The sequence below is a fragment of the Budorcas taxicolor genome, chromosome 1, assembly GCF_023091745.1.
Source record: "Budorcas taxicolor isolate Tak-1 chromosome 1, Takin1.1, whole genome shotgun sequence".
Taxonomy (NCBI): domain Eukaryota; kingdom Metazoa; phylum Chordata; class Mammalia; order Artiodactyla; family Bovidae; genus Budorcas; species Budorcas taxicolor.
Window position 1 is genome coordinate 212,592,380 of NC_068910.1, and position 27,468 is coordinate 212,619,847.

A 27,468-nucleotide genomic window follows, 5' to 3' on the forward strand; every position below is an offset into this window, starting at 1 on the left:
TGGGGGGAAGTCCCTAGAGCCCCGCCCACCCGGAGGCGGGGAGTCCCGATGCCCCGCCCACCAGGAGGCGGGGTCTGCGGCGCGCGGGAAGCGGCGCGCGCGCGGCGGCGGGAGCTGGCGGCCCAGCGGCCTGAACGCATCCCTGCAGGTACTGCTTTTCTCGCGCGGCCTCTCGCGTCCCCGCGCTTTCCCGGCCGGGCCTGGGTGAGGGGTGAGGAGCCGGGTGAGGGTGGCGAGCCGCCCTCGTCGAGGGCCAGCCGCGAGGACCCGGGGGAGCTTAGGAGAAGCGCCCCCGGCGGCCTCCTCTCAGCCAGGTCTCAGTCAGGTCCGGTTCCGGCTTTCCCGGCTGCCCCCTCGTCCCCGGCCTCGGTCGGCTTGCCGAGCAGCCCTTCCGCCGTGGCCCCTGCCCTCCCTCAGCCCCGGTAGCCGTCTCCCCGGGGCGCCCACCCCCAGATACCCGGTCTCGCCCCCTCTCAGCTTGGCCTGGCCCGGCCCGGGCCTTGCTTTCCCCTCCCTGGGTGTCCGTCCCTCGGTGCTTTTCCGGACGTACCCGGAGAATAAACTGAAAACAGCCGCGGACTCCGCGAACCACTTAAGGTGGAGCTGCGAGGGCTGCGTCAGAGGGCCGCACTGACATCCTCTCCCATGGTCGGCAGGGCTCCTGGCTCAGGCTTGAGCGTTCAGTGCCTGGTCCCTGGCTCGAAGATTGATCTCATCACCAACCATTTGCAGCTGTCTCTCCTCCGTCTTTGGAGAACCAACAGGGGCACCCCAACCCCCACCCCCACGCACCACCCCCTGAGGAACTGTGTTTCGCTCCTTGAAGACTCCCGAGGATGAAAGTCATCACTTGCGAGATCGCCTGGCACAACAAGGAGCCGGTGTACAGCCTGGACTTCCAGTATGGAGCCGCCGGGAGGATCCACCGGCTGGCCTCCGCGGGGGTGGACACGGCTGTCAGGGTAAGCGGGGCATGGGGAGTGGGAAGGGCCCTGGAAGCAACGTTGAAGTGGCATTCTCCCTCCACTCTTGTGTTTTTGTTTTTTTTTAGGTATACTGTTTCATTAACATTTAAACCAATTTTATGATAATTGAAATAAAATTATAATAGGCAGAGCTTTTAATGTTGAAAGCAAATGATTGTTGAAATAAAATTATAATAGGCAGAGCCTTTAATGGAGCAACATATTGAACACGTCAGATTACACAGACAAAAGCCCCAGAATTGGAAGTAAAACCCACCATTGACTAAACAGATGTCCTTGGTTGCTGACAGAATCTCCGACTTGAGTCAGTAATGAAGTGCAGGATCGGTAAACGCGAGCAGATACCGCAGATTCCAACCCTTAGATGGTTTTCCCGAGCAGGGCACTCTTGTGTTTTTATAATGACTGTTAAACGCAGGGCTTCCCAGCTGGTGGGCTCAGCGGTAAAGAATCTGCCAATGCCTGAGACGCAGGTTCAATCCCTGAGTCGGGAAGATCCCCCTGGAGGAGGAAATGGCAGCCCACTGCAGTATTTTTTTCCCCTGGGAAATCCCATGGACACAGGAGCCTGGGGTTGCAAAGAGTCGGACAGGACTGAGCACGCACACTGCAGGCAATCATCACAAATTACTGTACTAAGTTACCTAGTCCAGGGGCTTCCCAGGTGCACTAGCGGTAAAGAATCTGCTTGCCAAAGGCAGGAGGTGCCAGTTGGATCCCTGGGTGGGGAAGATCCCCTGGAAGAGGAAATGGCAAATCCACTCCAGTATTCTGGCCTGGAAAATCCCATGGACAGAGGAGCCTGGGGGTCTCAAAGAGTCGGACACAACTGAGTGACAAAGTGTATGTATATGTGTATTTCGCCCAGATGGATAAATTTTCAGGATCTTGAGTCAACAATGAGGCAATAGCGAGCACCTTTCTTCCTAGGGTCCTGTTACATAGACTGATGTCACTGGATGTGGTGATGCTATTATTTCAGAACCCTGAGCCAGTTTCCTCTAGGGGAAGAGTTTGCACAAGAAAGAGGTGGGAGGCAGTGGCACTGGAGGTTTATATTTCAGATAGGAATTACTTCCTCTTACGTTTCAAAAGAGAAACTAAATTTTCTTTCTGAAAATCAGTGCAGGGTTGCTTTAGTAGGTGCAGTATGAAGCCTGCTCACTACATGTTTCTCTGAATGAGTGCTTTTGTATCAACAGATCTGGAAGGTAGAAAAAGGACCAGATGGAAAGGCCATTGTTGAATTTTTGTCCAATCTTGCTCGTCATACCAAAGCGGTCAATGTCGTACGTTTTTCTCCAAATGGGGAAATTTTAGCATCAGGAGGGGACGGTGAGTATTTTACTTCGAATCTGTAGAAACCAGATACACACATGTCTCATAGCCAATCCTGAGATTTGAGCTAGATATACTTTCTCATTTCAGAGGTCGCTTGACCCTCTGAATCTGTCATTTAGATAGTTTAGGGGAGTTATGGGGATATGTTATGGGGAGTATTTCATTCTTTTTTATAGCTAAGTAATATTCCGTTGCATTGATGTACCACATCTTCTTTATCCATTCTTCTGTTGATGGACATTTAGGTTGCTTCCATGTCCTCGCTATTGTAAACAGTGCTGCAGTGAACGGTTTCTGTACTTTTGTATACATTTGAAAATTCCCATTATAGAGGGAATTCCCTAGTGGTCCAGTGGTTAGGACCCTGTGCTTCCACTGCTGGGGGCCCTGGTTCCATTGCTGGTCAGGAAATAAGATCCCATAAGCCACCCAGTATGCACCTCCCCAAAAAAACCCCCCAGATTTCCATTATAGAGCTTAAAATATCTGATACAGAAAAACACAATATAAGAACACAGTAAATTAGTAGAAAGCTTTTGTTCAGAAGGGAAACTTGCTGTTCCTGCCCAAATTCTTAGAGGTAAATCCTCATGGCCATAGTGTCTGTAGATATTATTTAATGTCCTAAAAATCCAGAAGTGAAGAAGCCACACAGGAAAGCGTGATTTGCGTTTAATCGACTCACTCTGCAGATGCTGTCATTCTGCTCTGGAAGGTGAATGATAACAAGGAGCCGGAACAGGTTGCTTTTCAGGATGAGGATGAGGCTCAGCTGAACAAGGAGAATTGGACTGTCGTAAAAACCCTGAGGTAACCTTGGGAGGGACCTGCAGAGGGGTTAGCTTTAGGACCTGAGTGCATTCAGCTGATAGGCATTTAGACTTTCATATCTCACTTAAAACTTTTACTCGTGCAAGACAGTAATGCAGGCATAGTTTAAAACAGCGGCCCCCCAATATTTTTGGCACCAGGGACAGGTTTCGTGGAAGACAGTTTTTCCACAGACTGGGGGTGAGGGGTGATTTCTGGCTGATTCAAGTGCATTACATTTTTTGTGTACCTTATTTCTGTTGTTATTATTATTATAATATATAATGAAATAATTATACAGTTGTCACTTGCTGCTCAGTGATAGAGTATGCAGGCAGTTGATTCATCATGGTCTCCTGAGGTCCTCCTCCCTGAGCCACTCCCCAGAGCTCACCTCATGGCCTGAGCTCCACCTCAGATCATCAGGCATTAAATTCTCACAAGGAGCCTGCCACCTGGGTCCCTCTCAAGCACCATTCACCGCAAGGCTCACCGTAGGACTCACGGCCCTGTGAGAATCCAGAGCCACTGCTGACCTGAGAGGAGGTGGAGCTCAGGCAGTAATGTGATCGCCTGGGAGTGGCTGTAAATACACAGGAAGCTCCTCCTGCCTCCTCCTAGCCTCCTGCCAGCTAGCCCAGTTCCTAACAGGCCACTGGCTGGTAGCAGTCCAGGGATTGGGGACCCCTGGCTAAAAAAGAAAAATATGGATTGAAATGGATTTTCCATTAAAAGCCATTAAAATAGAGTTCCCTAGTTTCTCTTATAAAATTTTCTTTAGTAAACTTGAATCAATTTTAAAGATAGAAATATCCTTGAATGTAGTAGTTTATAGCTACAGCTAATATAGCTATATAGCTAATGTAGCTCTAGTGGGGATTCTACAATCCCATTGTGTGGGCCCTGAGTTTGCCTTCAAATTTTTGACTTTTTTTTTTTTCTCTCCTCAAGACAAGAATTGCTTTTTCTTTTCTTTTTCCTCTTTGGGTTCTAGGGGCCACTTAGAAGACGTGTATGATATTTGCTGGGCAACTGACGGGAATTTAATGGCTTCTGCCTCTGTGGACAACACGGCCATCATGTGGGACGTTAGTAAAGGTAGCTGATGTGTTTTTGCTATTGTCGGGGGAAAAGTGCAAGTGTTAGTTGTTCAGTCATGTCCAATTCTCTGCGACCCCATGTACTATAGCCCGCCAGGCTCCTCTGCCCATGGAATTTCCCAGGCAAGAGTACTGAAGTGGGTTGCCATTTCCTCCTCCAGGGGATCTTCCCGACCTAGGGCTGGAACCAGGTCTTCTGCGTTTCAGGCAGGGTCTTTGCTGTCTGAGCCACCAGGAAAGCCCATTATTAGGGGAACGATATTCCAAGTGGCTGAAAAGTCGAACCATGAAACGCTTCAGAAGAGTTTCTTTAGCGGACTGAAACAGAAGTTTAGCTGGACAGCTTAGGGATTATCCCCATATGCCAGGGATGCAGTTGGAATGTATGAGGTTTAGCAGTGGTGTTATGAGTCATGAGTTGCTGATGCCAAAGCAAGGTTGACACCACACGCCTGGGGGTGCAGACATGACGGGGGAGCAGTTGGGGAGGGACAGGGCTGATCCCGGCCTTCACAGACCTGAGGATCTTGGAAGGTTATCAGTCATCCTTATTAGTGGGGCATTTCCTGCTCGATATAGCGGTAGGTTTGATCAGGTTTCCCTGGTGGCTCAGCTGGTAAAGAATCCACCCGCAATGTGGGAGACCTGGGTTCAATCCCTGGGGTGGGAAGACCCTCTGGAGAAGGGAAAGGCTACCCACCCCAGTATTCAGGCCTGGAGAATTCCATGGACTGTATAGTCTTTGGGGTCACAAAGAGTCGGACACAACTGAGCAACTTTCAGTTCACTTCACTTCATGGTCAGCTTTACATTTCAGGACGTCAAGTAAAGCAAAGGATACCTCACTGCTTTGAAAGAACCTGTTTTGGAGGGGTGTGGGAGGAGGTGGGAGGTAAACACATGAGAAGTTAACTACAGTTTGAAAATAGCAGTGGTGGCCAATGCCTAACAACTTTTTCCCGCCACAGTCCTGCAGTCAAGCTTGGTGTTTTCTCCCAAACCTCTTCCTCTCCTCTGCTTTATCTGGTCATTCTCCACCAGCCCAGATACCCAGGTCAGGGGTCAGGCTATGGCTGTTGGCATCCTCTGTGGTCTCAGCGCTGCATCCGTCCGGTTCCCATCCATACTGCAAACGCCTCTCTTGTGTTAATAGTTCCGTGCTGTTCCCTGAAGCAGCTTCTCTTGCCTCCTCTGTGTCACACTCTTTCTAATCAGTCCCCAACATTTCGGCCAAGGGGAAGACCGGTGTGACCAGCATCCTCATCTTCTTTTTCCCAAACCTTGATATTTTGGTGTCTGCAGACACTCCATCCAGCACCTCTGAAACCAGTTGTAATGACCTTGAACACTGCCAGCCCGCTGGGCACTCTTGCAGGTGCTGGAAAATACCCAAATATGATGGTCCGTTCTAGCAGGATGTGAATAAGTGCGCAACCGTCCATCTGATGTTAGGAAGTGATGGTGCCCCGAGGGGGTCAGCGAGTGGTCGGGTGATCAAAAAGGCTTCTCTGAACACGTGGAGTTTGAAAAGAGACTGGAATGAAGTTGGGGAATGAAGACTGTGTGCATTGTTTTGGGGAATGGTGTTCCTGCCTGTGGGAACAGCAGGTGCGGAGGCCCTGTGGCCAAAACAGCTTGCTGTGTCCAGGCAACAGGAAATCGAGGGTTGTAGGAGCAGGAGGGGAAAGGAGGACCCCAGGCTGGAGGGTGGTGGTGGGCCCGGCCACCCGGGTTGGGTCTCAGGTTGTATCCTAGGTGTGATCGTGAGCTGCCAAAGGGCTTTGAGCAGTAGAGCAACTTGATTTTACTTATTAGCACGTGGCATGCTGATCCTGGGACAACAGAAGGGGGCAGGGGGAGGAGCAGTTTTTAAGGAGTGTGGAAATCGAGACTTCATTGTAAGCCTTTGTTTTAAATGTGTAACATGGGCAAGGTTGTTCAAAGTCAGTAAGTTTTTGTATTTGTGGATTTGCACATGCTGTGATTCCGTCTCCTGCCCATCACCTTCAGTTCAGTTCAGTTGCTCAGTTCTGTCCTACTCTTTGTGACCCCACGGACTGCAGCAGACCAGGCCTCCCTATCCATCACCAACTCCCACTTTACTCAGGCTCATGTCCATTGAGCCAGTGAAGCCATCTAACCATCTCATCCTCTGTTGTCCCTTTTTCCTCCCACCTTCAATCTTTCCCAGCATCAGGGTCTTTTCAAATAAGTCAGTTCTTCACATCAGGTGCCAAAGTATTGGGGTTTCAGCTTCAACATCAGTCCTTCCAATGAATATTCAGGATTGATCTCCTTTAGGATGGACTGGTTGGATCTCCTTGCAGTCTAAGGGACTCGCAAGAGTCTTCTCCAACACCACAGCTCAAAAGCATCAATTGTTCGGCGCTTAGCTTTCTTTATAGTCCAATCCTCACATCCATACATGACCACTGGAAAAACCATAGCTTTGACTAGACGGACCTTTGTTGGCAAAGTAATGTCTCTGCTTTTTAATATGCTGCCTAGGTTTGTCATAACTTTTCTTCCAAGGAGCCAAGTGTCTTTTAATTTCATGGCTGCAGTTACCATCTGCAGTGATGTTGACTCCAGAGTTGAAGTCATCATCTTCAAGATGGCCCTTGAAGAAGAATGCCTACTTGGTCCGCACTTGTCCTGTCTGCTGTCCGCTGTCCCAGAGCTGGGCATCTGTCTCTGAAGGCCTGTCCTCCGACAGCTCTGACAGGGACACCTCGGGCCAGGTGGCCTGCCCCCCATCAGCACATCTCCACCTGGTCCCTCAGCACGTCCGATTCTTGCTCATTGCCTTCAGGAGCCCTGCGGTCCACTGAGCCCTCTGCTTCCTGGTCTGTCGGCCCCTCCAGCCTCTCGTATCCTCCCTGTCTAGCTTGTTTCCCAAGGGGATCATGTACAAACACAGACCGTCTTCATCCACCTGCCCCACCAAGACAAACCCCAGCCCAGGATCGGCTGTGGTCCTGGTCCCAGGCTGAACACAGCTGGTCACAGACCCACACGCTGCACCCCAAGCCCCTGCAGATGCGTCCCCAGCAGCCTTTGGGGGCAGGTGGGTGGTCCCAAGGTCCCTGCCCTTTTCGCTTGTGAGGTCCAATCCCACCCCTGTTTCCCCAGCAGCCTCCCCCACAAACCTCCAAAGATCTCCCGAAGCCGCTTCTTCATCCCCAGCCACTTAATCCCAGCAGACTCCCAGAGAAGAGCCTCATGAAGGGGAGGGGGACGCAGTTAGTCTGACATCTGTGGTGTGCACACGAAGGTCCCTGGTAACGTTGGGGCCTGCGGTAACGTTGGGGCAGTGGTGGGTGTGGGGAGCAGGTGCCCCCGGCAGAAGGTTGAGTGAGTGAGAGGCGAGGAGGTCGCCAGAGTGAGTGACCAGGTGTAGAGTGCTCCCTCCAGAAGAGGGTTTTGTTTCTCAAAGACTGGCCAAGGCTTCCTAACTCCCTCTTCACTTCTTCCAGGTCGTCTTTGTGTGTGACTGGTTTTATCCTCCACGTTTCTCCCCCAAAGCCCTTTCCCGTCTGGGCCTGCCTTGCTCTGGGGCAGGCCCTTGGCTCTCACCCGGTCTCCTGTCCCCTCCCGACTAGTGACACTTCCTGTGTGTGCTCTCTTCAACCCTCGGCTTCATCCTTGACATGCAGGTCACTTCCCAGCTCAGCGTTGCGCCGAGCTGCACTGTGAGCCCCCAGAACCTTTCTCTTGCACACGAGGGTGTCGCACACACCAGCAATCTCAGCTGCCTGTCATTTCCCCGAACACCAAGCTGGCTTTCACTCCGTGGGTTTGCTCAGAATGCTGCCTTCTCTCCCCGCTGGCCCCCTATGTCCTGCCTAACCTGGAGACCTGAACTCTGAGCTCACGCCTTCTCCACCCTCACCCCCTGCTTTCTTGGCTGCCCCTCGTCCTCCCCATGGTGTCAGTGTGCGTGCCCAGTGGTGGTCTGTTCTCCCCTCCCCATGCCCCTGCCACTCATATTCTTTCTGTCCAGCTTGCTCTCCAAGGGGACTGTGTGTGCATAGCTGCCACTGGGAGCTCTGAGCTCCCTAGGAGGGGGTACCATGTGGTTATCTTTGACCCCAGAGCCTGACTTGGGGTTTGGTAGAGAGGCTCAATCACCCACTGCTGAATGATGGAACAGCAAAGTAATAATACTTAAATTGTAGTTTGTACCATTTGTGTATTAGTGGGTTTTAGTAGTGTGTTGTGTGCTTTATCCATAGGCCAGAAGATCTCAATTTTTAATGAACATAAAAGTTATGTACAAGGAGTAACCTGGGATCCTTTGGGTCAATATGTTGCTACCCTGAGCTGTGACAGGTAAGTTAGTATTTGACGAGTTGTCCTCACCTCTGTTAGCTTGAAGTTTTCTTCAGAGATATTTTTATTACAGCTTAACCAATATAAACCACAATCTAGCTTTGATTCTTTTGTCCCTGATTTCATAGAAAGCATTTTATTTTTCTGTTATTCTTAAAACTGGAGAAGGCAATGGCAACCCACTCCAGCACTCTTGCTTGGAGAATCCCATGGACGGAGGAGCCTGGTGGGCTGCAGTCCATGGGGTCACTAAGAATCGGATACGACTGAGCATCTTCACTTTCACTTTCATGCATTGGAGAAGGAAATGGCAACCCACTCCAGTGTTCTTGCCTCGAGAATCCCAGGGACTGGGGAGCCTGGTGGGCTGCCGTCTCTGGGGTCGCACAGAGTCGGACATGATTGAAGAGACTTAGCAACAGCAGCATTCTTAAAACAGAGTAAGAAATTGGAGACGGATTAGGACAAGAGCCTTACACAAAGTTAGTACTTAATAAATCTTTATTGAATGGGTGAATGAATGCAGAAATAGCTCTGAGTTAAATCTGAACTTTTTTAAAGAAAAAGTCTTTTATAAATATGACTTAGGAAGGAAGAGATACCTAGTGGTAAGGTTGGATATTTTTTTCATTTTTTTGATTAGTGTTTACTGCTACAGTGAGTTTAACAACTCCATTTAAATTAATTTGAAAAGATATTTTATCTTGTTTTCCTCCTTGTTTCAAGGAGGTCCTGTTGCTGTATTTACTGGTATAATTAAATACAGTAATTTAATTGTGTTCTTGGAACAAAGAATTTTAAAAAAAGCCAGGAGGATTTCCCTGGTGGTCCAGTAGTTAAGACTCTGTGCTCCCACTGCAGGGGACCTGGGTTCAATTCCTGGTCAGGGAACTGGATCCTACATGCTGCAACAAAGACCTGGTGTAGCTAAATTTAAAAAAAAAAAACAAAAACACAGAGGTACCAATCATATTGCTCACCTGTCATAATAGTCCTTTTTCAAGTCTCTTCAGCTTTTCTTCTCAGATTTGTAATGGTCCTGCTCTAGCCATTTGCAGATTTGTTTCAGGTTGAAAGTTATCACTAGAAAAAAAGTACATAATGACATTTTTAGTATAGCGCGTATAGAGCCATGAAGTCTTTTGTTAGGTTTATTACTGCCATAATTGAGAAGTGCCTCCCCCGGTGACTCCAATGGTTAAGAATCTGCCTGTAGTACAGGAAACCCGGGTTCAATCTCTGGGTTGGGAAGATCCCCTGGGGTAGGAAATGGCAACCCACTCCAATGTTCTTGCCTGGAGAATTCCATGGACAAAGGAGCCTGATAGGGTCTCAGAGTCAGACACAACTGAGTGACTAAGTACATACAGCTACTTTTAAGTATAACAAACTGGATTTCAGATAACCCTGGAACGAAAACACTAAGGAAGAATTAGTGTTTATCTTTTGTAGAATCTCCTGTAACATTCCAGATGTCATTTATTTTCTGGTATATGTGGGCGAATTCTTTGGCTTTGCCCCAATGACATGTGGGATCTTAGTTCCCCAACCAGGGATTGAACCCATGCCCTCTGCAGTGGAAGGGCCGAGTTATAACCACTGGACTGCCAGGGTAATCCCCTGGTGTATGTGTTTTATTCAACACTCAGGAGTGAAACAGTCTGATTGGCTTGGGGAATAATATGAATTACCAACAACCAGTTTACCTGCTAGTGTTTTCCTTATTCTTGCAAATCCCTGAGGCCAAGACCCTTCCACACAAAATCAACTTCACGACAGTTGTGCAGATGGCCACTGAGCCACACGTCCAAGACCCGAAGTTCATCACCCTTGACAAGCTGAAACATTCCGTAAAAAAGTGAAATTACGGTGTATTTCCCCCCTTCATTAGCAGTAGCCTTTCAGTTGTTAATATTTGCCCGTGTCATTCAGTTAAGTGTGAAAGTCTTTGGTCAGTGGTTTTGCAGGCCACAAGTTGTTGAAGCAGTCTTTAGTTCTGGTATTAGATTGTTTCTATGTGAAACGTAATTCACTTACTAGAAGAGATAGGTCAGACTTGTCTTCTTTGTTTAGGATCCTGAGGGTGTACAGCACGCAGAAGAAACGTGTGGCTTTTAACGTCTCAAAGATGCTGTCTGGAGTGGGGGCCGAAGGAGAGGTACAGGATTGACATTCCATCCCACCTGTGCTTAAGTTGGGACCCAGGAAGTCATGAGCGCCTCTGTATCTTGCGGCTAAGCCCCTGGTGGCCAGGCCCCGACACCTGAACTGCGGTGTGACTTCCTCTCAGACTGCCAAGTCTCAGTGTGGGGGTGCTGGGCTGACCTGAGTGGGAGTGGGGACCTCTGGGGGCCAGGGGAAGAGTAGGTGGTGAATCTCAGGGGTTTCCAGTCCTTCATGAGCTATGGAGTCACCTGGGCAGCATGTAAAAGTACAGGTGCCTGGGCCTCACCCCCAGAGATGTGTTTCACATGGCTGGAGGCAGCCAGGGCCCTGGGGTCTGAGGTGCAGTGAGGGTCAGGAACCACTGACCAAGAACATCCCAGCCCTAGGCAACAGGAGGGCAGGTGGGTCCAGCACCTTCCAGGCAGGTAGAGGGGCAATGTGGGCCACTGGGCTGGTACCCAGGAATGGGAAGGGTTCTGATCTTTGGGAAGAAGCAGCAAATAAAGGTAGCACCCTGGTCCTCGAGATGTCAGATGACTGAATACTAAGGCAGGCAAGGAGCTGAAAGGGAGCGAAGTGGTTCCTGGACCAAAGGAGGGATGACTACAAAGCGGTCCTGGGCAGCAGGTTAATAAGGCAGAGTGGGCTATGGGCTGGCCTGGGTCTGGAGGATTAAATGCTTAGTGTTTCTAAAGTGTCAGGTGCATGGCAGCAAAAACTGTTCCACATAGGTGTTCAAGCAGTGTTGTCTGGGAAGATGATGGGGTTACTATTTCCTTTTTAAAAAGGGTTCATTTGGTGGGAGATTCTAAATATATACACACAGATAACAAACCAAAGGGCTCCTAGTTAACTTCCTGCCTTTTCCCAGTCTCATTTCCCAGGCAAAGCACTGCTCACAGCATGGTGTGTTCTTACAGAGGTATATGCATTTAATAATTGTTGAACGACACAAACACATAGACCCACTCCAGTATTCTTGCCTGGGGAGTCCCAGGGACAGAAGAGCCTGGCGGGTCACAGAGTCGGACACAATTGAATAGCTTTACACTTTCACTTTCAAACACGTAGATACACACACACACACACACACACACACACAGAGCTTTTCTTACCAACAATGGGAGATGAGTTCAAGACTGATGGCCTTTGCAGTCTCACTTTCAAACACGTAGATACACACACACACACACACACACACACACACACACACACACACACACACACACACACACACACACACACAGCTTTCCTTACCAACAATGGGAGATGAGTTCAAGACTGATGGCCTTTGCAGTCCTGTGTGATTATTTGATTTGTAATGTGTTACAATTTCATACCTATTATTATGTCAGTAATAGATGACAATATGTAGTGAAGAGGTAGGAATTGGTAAGCCTTTATTGTGAATGTGAAGATTCAGGATAACATGTAAAGTTTGTGTGCTGCAGGCGAGAAGTTACCGGATGTTCCACGATGACAGCATGAAGTCGTTCTTCCGTAGACTGAGTTTCACTCCTGATGGATCTTTGCTTCTCACACCAGGTGTGTTTCACGAAGCTTTGGATTTGAGGGCAGGAGGGCAGCAGTGCTGGGGTTTGGGCTCCTCATTCTGGGATGCTTTTTGCAGCTCAGGGAATTCTGATGAAACCAGTGGTCCCAACCCGTCCATACACACTTCAGTTGTGTCTGACTCTTTGCAACCCCATGGACTGTAGCCCACCAGACCCCTCTGTCCACAGGATTCTCCAGGCAAGAATACTGGAGTGGGTTGCCATGCCCTCCAAGGGATCTTCCCGACCCAGGGATTGAACCCACATCTCTTAGGTCTCCTCCATTGGCAGATGGGTTCTTTACCACTAGCGCCACCTGGGAAGCCCTTCCAAAACCTCCAGGGAGCTTCCGAAAGTCCTGGTACTTGGGTCCCACCCCTCTAGAGATTGTATTTTAACTGGTTTGGAGTGTGTGGTCTGGGTTTTGCAATTTCAGAAAGATCCCCAGTGGTATTAACACACAGACAAGTTTGTGAGCTACTAGACTAGAGTGATAAATGTATTCTCTTAGATAAATTCAATTAAAAAAATTTTTTAACAAATTCCTTTTCCCTAGACATATATACCGAGGTCATAGTTCTAAAACTAACGAGAAAGTGCCCTTATCATGTTTATTCTGAGTAATGAAGCATCCTGTTGTGACAGGGTCTAGACACAGACAAGTTGGGTTGGAATAACTTGTGGGTGTGTAGTGGTGAAGTCTGACAGGTCAGCAGAATCAGCGAGGACATGTCAGGCTCGTTGTCTGCAGGAGGGCGAGAGGGTGAGCCTAGCAGAATCAGCAAGGACAGTGCTATGGCCAGCGTGGTCTCAGAGACCCCTGCTCTCCACTGCTCGGGCACCATCCTGTGTGTGATTCAGTGATGTGAACCAGGGCTCCACCAAACAGGAGGGCGCAGGTCAGGTTTGCCACTACGTGTTCCAGCCAGGCTGAGTGGGGGCCCCCAAGAGTGTGTGAATCACGCAGACGTGTGGATTAGACTGTAAAAGGACAACAGAGAACATGTGGGAATGACATTGGCTTGGGGGTGGTACCAGGACCAAGAGCAAATAATTGTTTAAGTAAATTAAAAGTTACTTACTAAACTCAGTATCAAATCTTTTTTCTTAATGGCAGCTTTAAAGACATTTTCAGTTCAAATCAGATACCCGATGGGTATCTGCTGTCACTGTTAATGATTCTCAGTGGTGTTAATAAATGCAGGAAATGCAATGACAGAGATTGGAAAAGAAGAAAGAAAACGTGATAGGGTTATGCTTCTAGAAAATCCGAGAGATTAAAAAAAATACTATCAGAATCAAAAAAACTTGATAAGGTGGCTAAATATTGTAAAAATACATAAATTCTTTATCTGCTACACTAGAATAAGTACTTAGAAATGTGAAAAGGACAGTTGTTCCATTCATAATAGTACAAAGTCCAGAAGACATGGGACTACATAGGAAAAAATTTAATAAGGCACAGAGCCTTGGTGAAGAAGACTAGAAGGTCTTATTGATGGTTATAAAACAAGTTCTGAACAAATAGATATTTTGTGTTCTAAAAATTAACATACTCATTGTTTTCCATTTAAATGTTCCCTTAAGGATCCCATTTAGGGTTTTTTGGTTGTTTCTTTTGGTTTTCTGTTTTTTTATTGGATGACATCTCAGGTTTGTTTAGTAGAGTAAATGCAAAGAATAATGCAACCAGCTTCCCATGTGGCTCAGTGGTAAAGAATCTACCTGCAATGCAGGAGATGCAGGTTCAATCCTGGGAGTCCTCTCATCCAGGGAGTCCAGAAGATCCCCTGGAGAAGGAAATGGCAACCCACTCCAGTATTCTTGCCTGGAAAATTCCATGCACAGAGGAGCCTGGCAGGTTACAGTCTATGGGGTCACAGAGAGTCAAACATGACTGAGCATTAGCACATATGAAAGAAGAATAACACTTGAGCAGGCATCTCTTTGTCTGAATGTCAGAGATTTTATAGTGTAAAAAAAAGATGTGCTTTTCATCATAGGGGACTGGAATGCAAAAGTAGGAAGTTGAGAGACAACCTGGAGACAGGCAAGTTTGATCTTGGGATACAAAATGAAGCAGGACAAAGGCTAACGGAGTTTTGCCAAGAGAATGCACTGGTCATAGCAAACACTCTCTTCCCATCAATACAAGAAAAGACTGTAAACATGGGCATCACCAGATGGTTAATACTGAAATCAGATGGATTATATTCTTTGCAGCTGAAGATGGAGAAGTTCTATACAGTCAGCAAAAACAAGACTGGAAGCTGACTGTCGCTCAGATCATGAACTCCTTATTGTCAAAGTCAGACTTAAAATGAAAAAAGTAGGGAAAACCACTGGGCCATTCAGGTATGACCTAAATCCCATCCCTTACGATTATACAGTGGAAGTAAGAAATAGATTCAAGGGATTAGATATGATATAGTGCCTGAAGAACTATGGATGGAGGTTTGTAACATTGTACAAGAGGTGGTGATCAAAACCATCACCAAGAAAAAGAAATGCAAAAAGGCAAAATGTTTGTCTGAGGAAGACTTACAAGTAGTTGAGAAAGAAAAGAAGTGAAAGGCAAAGGAGAAAAGGAAAGATATATCCATTTGAATGCTGAAAAATATACCCATCTGAAGAGTTCCAAAGAATAGCAAGGAGAGATAAGAAAGCCTTCCTCAGTGAACAATGCAAAGAAATAGAGAAAACAACAGAATGGGAAAAACTAGAGATCTTTTCAAGAAAATTAGAGATACCAAGGAAACAGTTCACACAAACAAGGGTACAATAGACAGAAACGGTATGGACCTAACAGAAGCAGAAGATATTAAGAAGAGGTGGCAAGAATACACAGAAGAACTATACAAAAAAAAATCTTCATGACCCAGATAACAACAATGGTGTGATCACTCACCTAGAGCCAGACATCCTGGAATGTGAAGTCAAGTGGGCCTTAGGAAACATGCCTATGAACAAAGCTAGTGGTGGTGATAGAATTCCAGTTGAGCTATTTCAAATCCTAAAAGATGATGCTGTGAAAGTGCTGCGCTCATTAGGCCAGCAAATTTGGAAAACAGCATTGGCCACAGGACTGGAAAAGGTCAGTTTTCATTCCAATCCCAAATGAGGACAATGCCAAAGAATATTCAAACTACCATACAGTTGTACTTATCTCACACCCTAGCAAAGTAATGCTCAAAATTATCCAAGCTAGGCTTCAACAATACATGAAACAAGAAATTCCAGATGTTCAAGTTGGATTTAGAAAAGGCAGAGGAACCAGAGATCAAATTGCCAACATCCACTGGATCATAGAAAAGGCAAAAGGATTCCAGAAAAACATCTGCTTCACTGACTACGCCAAAGCCTTTGACTGTGTGGATCACAACAAACTGGAATATTCTTAAAGAGATGGGAATACCAGACCACCTTACCTGCCTCCTACAAAACCTGTTATGCAGGTCAAGAAGCAACAGTTAGAACCAGACATAGAACAATGGACTGGTTCCAAATTGGGAAAGGAATACGTCAAGGCTGTATACTTTCACCTTGCTTATTTAACTTATATGCAGAGTACATCATGTGAGCCACAGTCAGCTCCTGGTCTTGTTTTTGTTGACTGTGGCTCAGATCATGAACTCCTTATTACCAAATTCAGACTTAAATTGAAGAAAGTAGGGAAAACCGCTAGACCATTCAGTATGACCTAAATCAAATCCCTTATGATTATACAGTGGAAGTGAGAAATAGATTTAAGGGCCTAGATCTGATAAATAGAGTGCCTGATGAACTATGGAATGAGGTTCATGACATTGTACAGGAGACAGGGATCAAGACCATCCCCATGGAAAAGAAATGCAAAAAAGCAAAATGGCTGTCTGGGGAGGCCTTACAAATAGCTGTGAAAAGGAGAGAGGCAAAAAGCAAAGGAGAAAAGGAAAGATACAGGCATCTGAATGCAGAGTTCCAAAGAATAGCAAGAAGAGATAAGAAAGCCTTCTTCAGCGATCAGTGCAAAGAAATCAAGGAAAACAACAGAATGGGAAAGACTAGAGATCTCTTAAAGAAAATTAGATACCAAGGGAACATTTCATGCAAAGATGGGCTTGATAAAGGACAGAAATGGCATGGACCTAACAGAAGCAGAAGATATTAAGAAGAGGTGGCAAGAGTACACGGAAGAACTATGCAAAAAAGATCTTCACGACCCAGATAATCATGATGATGTGATCACTCATCTAGAGCCAGACATCCTGGAATGTGAAGTCAAGTGGGCCTTAGAAAGCATCACTACGAACAAAGCTAGTGGAGGTGATGGAATTCCAGTGGAGCTATTTCAAATCCTGAAAGATGATGCTGTGAAAGTGCTGCACTCAATATGCCAGCAAATTTGGAAAACTCAGCAGTGGCCGCAGGACTGGAAAAGGTCAGTTTTCATTCCAATCTCAAAGAAAGATAATGCCAAAGAATGCTCAAACTACCACACAATTGCACTCATCTCACATGCTAGTAAAGTAATGCTCAAAATTCTCTAAGCCAGGCTTCAGCAATACGTGAACCATGAACTTCCTGATGTTCAAGCTGGTTTTAGAAAAGGCAGAGGAACCAGAGATCATGGAAAAAGCAAGAGAGTTCCAGAAAAACATCCATTTCTGCTTTGTTGACTATGCCAAAGCCTTTGACTGTGTGGATCACAATAAACTGGAAAATTCTGAGAGAGATGGGAATACCAGACCACCTAACCTGCCTCTTGAGAAATCTGTATTCAGGTCAGGAAGCAACAGTTCGAACTGGACATGGAACAACAGACTGGTTCCAAATAGGAAAAGGAATACATCAAGGCTGTATATTGTCACCCTGCTTGTTTAACTTCTATGCAGAGTACATCATGAGAAATGCTGGACTGGAAGAAACACAAGCTGGAATCAAGATTGCTGGGAGAAATCTCAATAACCTCAGATATGCAGATGACACCACCCTTATGGCACAAAGTGAAGAGGAGCTAAAAAGCCTCTTGATGAAAGTGAAAGAGGAGAGTGAAAAAGTTGGCCTAAAGCTCAACATTCAGAAAACGAAGATCATGGCATCTGGTCCCATCACTTCATGGGAAATAGATGGGGAAACAGTGGAAACAGTGTCAGACTTTATTTTGGGGGGCTCCAAAATCACCGCAGTTGGTGATTGCAGCCATGAAATTAAAAGACGCTTACTCCTTGGAAGAAAAGTTATGACCAACCTAGATAGCATATTCAAAAGCAGGGACATTACTTTGCCGACTAGGGTCCGTCTAGTCCAGGCTGTGATTTTTCCTGTGGTCATGTATGGATGTGAGAGTTGGACTGTGAAGAAGGCTGAGTGCGGAAGAATTCATGCTTTTGAACTGTGGTGTTGGAGAAGACTCTTGAGAGTCCCTTGGACTACAAGGAGATCCAACCAGTCCATTCTGAAGGAGATCAACCCTGGGATTTCTTTGGAGGGAATAATGCTAAAGCTGAAACTCCAGTACTTTGGCCACCTCATGTGAAGAGTTGATTCATTGGAAAAGACTCTGATGCTGGGAGGGATTGGGGGCAGTAGGAGAAGGGGACGACCGAGGATGGGATCGCTGGATGGCATCACAGACTCGATGGACATGAGTCTGAGTGAACTCCAGGAGATGGTGATGGACAGGGAGGCCTGGCGTGCTGCGATTCATGGGGTCACAAAGAGTCAGACACGACTGAGCAACTGGACTGAACTGAACTGAACATCATGTGAAATGCTGGGCTGGATGAAGTTCAAGCTGGAATCAAGATTGCCCAGGAGAAATATCAATAACCTCAGATATGCAGATCACACCAGCCTTATGGCGGAAAGTGAAGAGAAACTAAAGGACCTCTTGATGAAGGTGAAAGAGAAGAGTGAGAAAGCTGGCTTAAAACTCAACATTTAAAAATGAAAATCATGGCATCCGGTTCTATCACTTCATGGCAAATAGTTGGAGAAACAATGGAAACAGTGACAGACTTTATTTTTCTGGGCTCCAAAATCACCGTGAACGATCACTGCAGCCAGGGAATTAAAAGACACTTACTCCTTGGAAGAAAAGCTATGACTAACCTAGACAGCACATTAAAAAGCAGAGGTAGTACTTTGCCGGCAAAGGTCTGTCTAGTCAAAGCTATGGTTTTTTCCAGTAGTCACGTATGGATGTGAGAGTTGGGCCATAAAGAAAGCTGAGTGCTTAAGACTTGATGCTTTTCAACTGTGATGTTGGAGAAGACACTTGAGAGTCCCTTGGACTTCAAGGAGATCAAACCAGTCAATCCTAAAGGAAATCAATCCTGAATATCCATTGGAAGGACTGATGTGAAAGCTGAAGTTCCAATACTTTGGCCACCTGATGCTAAGAGCCGACTCATTGGAAAAGACCCTGATCTTGGGAAAGATTGAAGACAGGAGGAGAAGGGGATGATAGAGAATGAGATGGTTGGGTGGCATCACCAACTCAATGGACATGAGTTTGAGCAAACTCAGGGAGATATTGAAGAACAACAGGGAATTCTGGTGTGCTGCTGTCCATGGAGTCACAAAGAGTTGGACAGAACTGAGTGACTGAACAATAATAACTGTTACCAAATAGTATGGTATTGGTATGGATGTTCAGTCACTTCAGTCGTGTCCAACTCTGCCACCCTATGGCCCAGCCCACCAGGCTCCTCTCTACCCGTATTGGTATAGGAATAAGCATATGGATCAGTGGACCAGAGCAGAATCCAGAAATAGATCTTGGGATAAAAGGAAATTTAGTAGGTAACCTGAGGGTATTTCAGTGGGAAGAAGGGGTTAGTGAGTGAAGAATGCTGGAATGTCCAGATGTATGGAAGGAAATGAAACTGGACTCCTAGCTTATGTATAAAAATAAATCTCAGGTGAACTCCGTACTTAAATATCAAACATGAAAATGTAAAACTTTACAAGAAAATCTAGAAGGCCTTTCTAGGACTGGGGAAGACCAAGCAAAAGACTGGAGACCCAGAAGCTCTTAAGTGATAGACCTACTTGGCTGTAGAATGTAGAGCTTGCCTTACAGGCAAGAAATGCAGGAGACAGTATCAGTAGTCAGATGATGGAGCGGGAAAGTAATGTTCACGGAACAGGGAAGAGAGTGCTAAATGATATCGTATGTGAGCACTCTGCCAATTGGCAAGAAGAACAGAAAAACAAAGGGAAAAAATCTGGAAGAGAGAAATGAGAGCCAAATACAAAAGGCAGTTTGTAGAAAAGCAGATCTTTGGGTGATATCAGCACACACAAGAGAATGTTCAGAAACCCAGCAGCAGTCAAGGCAGTGCCAGTCACCTCGATATAAGTAAGGTATGGCTCTATTTATTTCACACGGAAAAACTGAAAATACCTATGGCTGAAGGGTGTGGGTGTGGCTATTGCTGGAGGGAGTGTGGATTATCAGAGCCTTTCTGGAAAGCAGTCTGGTAACTGACCAGCACATCAGCTTTGCTGAGTCATCTGAGATTCACTTCATTAAAAAATGAAAACAGTACATAGGGTATATGTCCAAGCATGTTTATTGCAAACATGGTTTGTAGTTGTTAAAAAAAAAAGCAATACTCACTTAGAGAGGATGAATTGCGGTATTTTCATACCAGTGCACAGTAGGCAGCTACTAAAGAAAGCATCCACTGGTGCCATGCTGGTAATGAGCACAAGTGTGAATAATATCCCATTTTGTAAAACAGATTTTAAAAAGCCACTGTATAATGTACCTGCAGTTGAGTTAGAACTGGTTGTGATGATATGTGAAAGTGAAGTCACTCAGTCATGTCTGACTCTTTGTGACCCCATGGACTGTAGCCTACCAACCTCCTCTGTCCATGGGATTCTCCAGGCAAGAATACTGGAGTGGGTTGCCATTTCCTTCTCCAGGGGATCTTCCTGATCCAGGGATCGAACCCGGGTTTCCCGCATTGGAGGCAGATGCTTTAACCTCTCAGCCACCAGGGAAGCCCGATGATTATGTGAGCATGGAGGAAATTAGCAATGACCCAGTGGTTTGTTAAGATGGATTATTTGGGGATGGAAGGATGGGTGAGCGGGAGAGGGTAGGGAGACACTGGCTCTATCTGCTGCCCTCCCCTGGGGTATGGAATGGTCATGTGGAAGACTGTGTGGTTGTATAGGTGTGTGGAAGTGTTAGTATAAAACACGGAGATGTTCCCAAGAGTAGCTGTGCGTGACTGGCATTCTCCAACAGGGTCTGACCTGGTTTTGAGTATAGCCTGCAGTGAGCTCTCAGATGTGGACTGCTCCCCAGGGCAAAGGCAGCTTCTGCAGGGGCTGGAGATGTCAGCAGAGGGCTGGTCTTCTGGCAGCCTCAGGGTACCATCAGGCAGATTAAAGAAGCCCAAGTCTCAGCCTTTGGGTGGCACCTGAGGTCAGAATCGGGGAGGGGGGACAGCAAGCCGAGGGTCTGATCACAGCGCTTCACCACAGGGATTGGCTGGATTCCCAGGCAGAGGTCGCTGAGGCCAGAATCCTTGCTTTCTGTTCTTCCTGCCCAGGCCTGGTAGGGGCTCCCAGGCGCCTGAGCCTTTTGGGAGGTGACACTCAGGGGGGTGACAGGTGGCTAGAACTGCAGTAAGGGCTGAGGCCAGACAGGGACGAAATGTTTGCATTTGTCCTTAGTCATCAAACATTGTCCGGGAAATAATCTTTCTGGGGAATCTTATATAAACCAGAACTGAAGCTCTTGCATCTCTGTTGGTAAACAGTCTGATGATAACACAGGCCTTGCCTTCCTCTCCTGCTTCTCCAGCTGGGTGCGTGGAATCCGGTGAAAATGTAACGAACACGACTTACGTATTCTCCAGGAAAAATCTTAAAAGGTAGGCAATTAAAGAAATATATGAAACGTTTACCCCTTCTTTTTTTATTGCTTTTGTTAAGCGACGGTGCCTTTTTGCAAAACCTGAATTCATCTTCCAGGCCCATCGCCCACCTCCCGTGTCCTGCGAAGGCGACGCTCGCTGTCCGCTGCTGCCCCGTCTACTTCGAGCTGAGGCCGGTGCCAGAAGCAGGTGTGTTAAGTGACCGGGGCGGGGAGGGAAGAGGTGAGTATGGGGGTTAGTTCCATTTGACCAGTCTTAGGAGCAAAGATTGACGTTATCAAAATAACGTGTCAGCCTACGCATTGTCTAGAATACACTCTTTCTTTTGCTACAAGCAACTGTAAAGGAATGAAGGTAGTAGCTTTGTCTCTCTGCTGCTTGGTCAACTATCATTCATCATCAGTTTCCTGTGCAGTAAAACTGATACATGAACTGGATTTCTGTGTAACTGTTTTCCCTCCACTGCTGCTTTTAAGATTTTTCTGTTTGTCGGTGGCTTTAAGTAGTCCTATCACAGTGTGCCTGCCTCAGTTTTCTTTGTGTTTCCTGTGCTTGGGGTTCATTGACTGGCTTAGATCTACAGGTTTATAGTTTCCATCAAATTAGAGGAGCTTTTAAAAATATATATATTTATTTATTTGGTTGTACCTGATCAGCGGCTTCCCTGGTGACTCAGATGGTAAAGCATCTGCCTGCAATGCAGGAGACCTGGGTTTGATCCCTGGGTCGGAAAGATCCCCTGGGGTAGGAAATGGCAACCCACTCCAGTGTTCTTGCCTGGAGAATCCCATGGATGGAGGAGCCTGATAGGCTACCGTCCATGGGGTCGCAAAGAGTCGGACACGACTCAGCAACTTCACCCAGTCTTAGTTGTGGGTGCAGGATCTTTAGTTACGGCACGAGGGAGCTAGTTCCCTGACCAGGGATTGAACCCCAGGCCGCCTGTGTTGGGAGCAGAGAATCTTAGGCACTAGACCTCCAGGAAAGGCCCAGATATGGGGAACTTGGCCAGTTACTTCTTCAGAGACTTTGTGCTGTCACCTTCTCTCTCCCCCTTCTTCAGGGGCTCCAGCCACACGTGTGTCCGGCTGCTTGAAGCCTCCACGGCTTGCTGAGGCTCTGTTCACTCGGCTCCCCCAGCTCCGCCCCCCGCCCGCCAGTGTTTGATTTTGGATGGTTTCTGCAGCTGTATTTTGAGTTCACGTACCTTTTCTTCTCTGTCGCCTGCCCTTGGTGCCATCCAGTGCATTCCTGTGACAGTGTGGTTCTCATCTCCAGAGTTCAAGTTGGCTCTTCCTTATGCATATCTGCTTTCCTCTTGCTTCTAGAACACGTGGACTACAGTTTTTAAAACAACTCTTTTAATGGCTTTGTGTACAAAGGGTTGGTTTTGATTGACTTTTTTCTCTTCATTATGGATATTTTTCTGCTTCTTGGCGTGCCTGATAATTTTTTTTTAGACATTGTGGGGATTTTACCTTAGTGGATGCAGATGTATTTTCATTCTTTTATTATTATTTTTTTTAAGTTTGGCTGTGCTTCCTGGCTCCAGCATTTGTTGTCTATAGACTTTTTAATGATGGCCGCTCTGACCAGTGTGAGGTGGTGCCTCACGGTAGTTTAGATTTGCATTTCTCTAGTAATTAGTGATGTTGAGCATCTTTTCATATGGGCCATCTGTATGTCTTCTTTGCAGAAATGTCTATTTAGGTCTCCTGGCCATTTTTGGATAGGGTTGTTTTGTTGTTGTTGTTGTTGAGTTGCATGAGCTGTTTGTGTATTTTGGAAATGAAGCCCTTGTCCATAGCATCAGTTGCAGATACTTCCTCCCATCCTGTGGATTGTCTGTCTGATTGCTGGCCTTCTTAGGGATGGTTCTTTCTTGCCCGTAGTTTTCTCACATGCATGTACTGCCAGCGTCGGCTGAACACTCGGGAGGCCCCCACACCTGTCTCTCTGCCCCGCCGCCGCACGCTCCACCAAGCCTCTTGGTTCCCAGCTCAGGGCGTCTGCTGGGCGCCGCCTGAGTTTCCTCCACCTTTGCAGGGCCTGGAAACTCCAGGCAGAAGGCAGGGGCGGTGGCGGGGCTCAGATCTCTTGCTTCCCGTCTCTGTGAGATTGCTGTCCTCCATGGGCTCATGGACAGTGTCCCCCGGACCCTGGTTTCAGTGTTCTGCCAGGTATTTCACTTCTTTCAGGGGAAGGGTCAGTTGGTCCCTGTTCCTCCAAGGCTAGATGCAGAAGCTGTTTTCAACTTTCTAAACCTCTACGTGAATGACTTTCCTGCTAGCTCAGCTGGTAAAGAATCTGCCTGCAATGCAGGACATCTCGGTTCGATTCCTGGGTCGGAAAGATCCTCTGGAGAAGGGATAGGCCACCCACTCCAGTATTCCTGGGCTTCCCTGGTGGCTCAGCTGGTAAACAATCCACCTGCAGTGCGGGAGACCTGAGTTCAATCCCTGGGTTGGGAAGATCCCCTGGAATAGGAAATGGGAACCCACTCCAGTATTCTTGCCTGGAGAATCCCCAAGGACAGAGCAGTCTGGCGGGCTACAGTCCATGGGGTCGCAAAAAGTCGGCCATGACTGAGCAACTTAGCACAGCGCAGACAGCATGAAAACATCCCTTGATAAGGCGTTTCTATGTGACCCTGACTTTTCCTCATCAGGCGATGACCCCAGGGTGACTTGCCTCATCCACACATCTTCCTTCCCTTCTCTTCGGATCTCAGGTGCCCGTGAGTCTCAGATCAAAACATGGTGTCCTCATTGGTTCATGCATGGTTCTCCTTGATTCTTAGGTGTGTGTTAGTCGCTCAGTCACGTCCAACTCTTTGTGACCCCATGGACTGTAGCCCACTGGGCTCCACTGTCCATGGGATTCTACAGGCAAGAATACTGGAGTGGGTTGCTGTTTTCCAGGGGATCTTCCCAACCCAGAGACCGAACCCCGGTCTCCCACACTGCAGGCAGATTGTTTACTATCTGAGCCACCTGGGAAGCCCTGGATTCTGATATTCATATATAAAGTAAGACAAAACTGAATTCTGTAAGGCATACAGCAAACCAGTCTTTTGTGAAATTATGTCACTTACGTCCCCAGGGGCGGGGCTTGGTGGGGGTCGGGTGGAGATGTGTTTGCTCTGAGAGCTTGGCTTGTTTGACCTTCTCTGCCCCTGTGTTCACCCATCACCAGAACCGGTCATGGAGCTGGTAAGCCTGCCGTACCGCCTGGTGTTCGCTGTGGCTTCCGAGGACTCGGTGCTTCTGTATGACACCCAGCAGCTGTTCCCATTCGGCTACGTGTCCAACATCCATTACCACACCCTGAGTGATATTTCCTGGTGAGTGGACAGTGAGGACTCGTACCCTCTCCTGGGGTAGCCCTGTAGTTGGCTTGGTTGGCTCTTATTTACCAGCTTTTTTTTTTTTTTTTGAAAAAAAGTATTAACATTAAAAGGAAAGCTGGGTCTCACTTGCTACAGTACTGCTTCTGGTGGTCACCTTGGTGGGTATTGATGCCACACGGATCACCCTGTGGATTCTTCTCATTCTCATAAACCGAGAGGAAGACTCCTGGGCTCCCTGGTTGTCTGGGGACTTGCCAGGCCCCCAGGAGGAAGGAAGCCCAGACACACAGGGGGCCCTGGAAGTGGGCCCGTCCGGGGGTATCACCGCCCTGGCCTTCCTGCTTGGGGTTCTTAGCACCCTGGGCACCTTCCTCCATCTCTCCTGCCCACTGGGGCCCAGCCTGGGCCTCACCACCCCGCCACCCGGTTCTTGCTCTTTGTAACTCTTGATCTTCTTTTAGTCCTCTTTTGATCTTGGTGGGTGAGAGGAGGCCGTCTCACCTTGATTCCCTGGTGAAGTTCATGACAAGGCAGAGGTGCTGGGGCCCTGAGAAGCTCGAGGCGGGTGGAATGGGGGGCAGGGAAGGGGTCACACAAGCCCCTTCTCAGCCGGGCCCCTTCCCCACAACGACTCTTGTCTTCAAACAAAGCTGGGGACGGTGCTCACACTTCTGTTTTCCTGCCTGGTGATGAGCGTGCCCAGAGTGGCCAACAGTGTTTGGTAAACTTCCTCCCTTCTGCTTCTATTTTGGGAACGAAGGTCCAGCGATGGGGCCTTCCTGGCCATCTCTTCCACGGACGGTTATTGCTCCTTTGTGACGTTCGAGAAAGATGAGCTGGGAATCCCCCTGAAAGAGAAGCCGGTTCTGAGCGTGCGAACTCCTGATACAGCGAAGAAAACCAAGGGTCAGACCCCCTCTGGGTCTTCGCCAGGACCCAGGCCGGGGGAGGGGACCCCCACCAGCAGAATCCAGGACCCCAGCAGCCCCTCCGCCACCCCCCCGCAGGCGAAACAGTCTCCGGGCCCCCCAGCGGCCAAGGACACCCCCGCGGCCGCGCTTGGTGCCAGAGGCTCCCCAGCAGGGCCCCCCAAGGAGAAGCCCCTGCAGCCCAGCGGCCAGAACGCCAAGGCCCAGCCGTCCCGGAGGGTCACGCTGAACACCCTGCAGGCCTGGAGCAAGCCCACACCCCGGTAAGCACTCAGACGCAGAAAGAACGCGTCCTTGCAGTTGGGAAAATAGCACGAGCTGAAAGCCCCCCGCCTTGTACTGTGCGAGCTCCCACACGGCGGCCAGAGAAGCGTTTCCTGACGTCCGAGGGGCCCTGGTCTTGCTCAGACCTCCGTCCACCTCGCTTCTGGTGGGGGAGGGGAGTAGGATAATGTTTGAAGTCTTTTTGATATTAAAGTTCCCCCCCTTAATTTCTTGTGAGCTTCTTGCAGTTAGAATTTTTAAAAAGTAACTGTTGAGAATTGAGACTGTGGATTCTTTTTAAAAAGAACCGTCCGTGTTTTAGAGCTTCCATACTGGAAGCCATGTCTGATAGTCTTAATATGAAGCATCTAGCAGGGTGGTTAGTGTGTCATTGGAAATTAACAAAGCATGGATTTTGAAGTTTTTAGATGGCTGGTTGACTATTATTTATGTGACGACTTAACTGAGTGCATGATCCTTAGTTACTAAGTAAGGAGGCACATTGACATAGTATTCAGCGCCTCGCATGAGGTCACCTCATACCTGTTTTTCCTAGGAACCTTGGTACCATATACAGTCAACCTCTGTGACGCTCACGACCTTTTACTTCTCTTTTAATCCAGGAGAATAAACTTAATACCCTTAAAGACAGATTCTCCACTGAACTCCATATCAACCCCTATAACTTCCAGCCCTTCCACAGAGGAAATTCCATCAGGTGAGTGACACTGCAGGCTTTCCTGGTGGCTCAGCTGGTAAAGAATCTGTCTGCAATGCGGGAGACCCAGGTTTGATCCCTGGGTCAGGAAGATCCCCTGGAGGAGGGAATGGCCACCCACTCCAGTATTGTTGCCCAGAAAATCCGGTGGACAGAGGAGCCTGGTGGGCTGCAGTCCATGGGGTCACAAAGAGACACGACTGAGTGAGTTAACACTTTCACTTTTAAGCGACACTGTCTAATATAATTAATGAGAATACTGTCTCTTTTGGAAATGAACACCGCATGACTTTAAGTCACTTCCGAGAGATCAAGGATGCATCTTGGGACCTCCCTAGTGGTCCAGTGGCTAAGACTCCACTCTCCCAATGCAGGGGGCCTGGGTTCAGTCCCTGGTTGGGGAACTAGATCTTGTGTGTCTCCACTGAGACCCCACACAGTCATATAAATAAAAGTAAATAAAATCTGGCTTTAAAAAAGGATGCATCTTACCAGGCTTGTCGTTTAAACCTGAGGCGGGGAGATGGTGTAGAGCTGGTTCTCAGTTCGGCCCTGCTGGTGCTGTGGGCGTCAGTCCTCGCCGTGGGGCCGTCCTGTGGATGCAGGCGGCATAGCAGCACCCCGGGCGCTGTCATCCCTTCCCCCTCCTCGTGACATCTGCAGTGTCACCAAACTCTGCCCACTGCCCCTCGAGGGGCACGGCCACCCCTGGCTGCAAACCACTGGGTGAGATCTCCCCCTCAGATCCACGAAGGACCAGGCCAGGCAGTCCAGTTCCTTTGTCTGGACACGAAATTTATCTCGTAAACTTCAGCTCTTAACTTAGAGACGTCTTCACTCACCCACCAACCTTGTGTGTGTTTAAGCCTCAGAGACGCCTGCAGACCCTCAGGTCAGCCCCCCGGAACTGAAGCGGCCCCGACTTGGTGAGCATAGAGAAGGACCCCGAGTCACAGACCCTCGATGAGACCTGTCCTGTGCCTGAAGTTGGCTAGCTCTGGGGCCCGCAGGTGCCAGCGAGAGGTGGGCCTGAAGGCAGCT

The 27,468-nt window shown here is 47.9% G+C and overlaps 1 protein-coding gene across 1 annotated transcript; it reads left to right on the forward strand.

The window, feature by feature from the left end:
* The first annotated feature begins 836 nt into the window (after positions 1 to 836).
* On the forward strand, positions 837 to 27,468 carry CHAF1B (chromatin assembly factor 1 subunit B). Its single transcript, XM_052646629.1, has 13 exons — positions 837 to 962; positions 2,189 to 2,321; positions 3,020 to 3,137; positions 4,132 to 4,235; positions 8,473 to 8,569; positions 10,643 to 10,727; positions 12,187 to 12,280; positions 21,095 to 21,164; positions 21,265 to 21,389; positions 24,363 to 24,510; positions 25,277 to 25,708; positions 26,333 to 26,427; positions 27,294 to 27,468. Exons 1-13 carry the CDS (start codon positions 837 to 839, stop codon positions 27,392 to 27,394), a joined length of 1,728 nt encoding a protein of 575 aa, XP_052502589.1. The 3' UTR covers positions 27,395 to 27,468.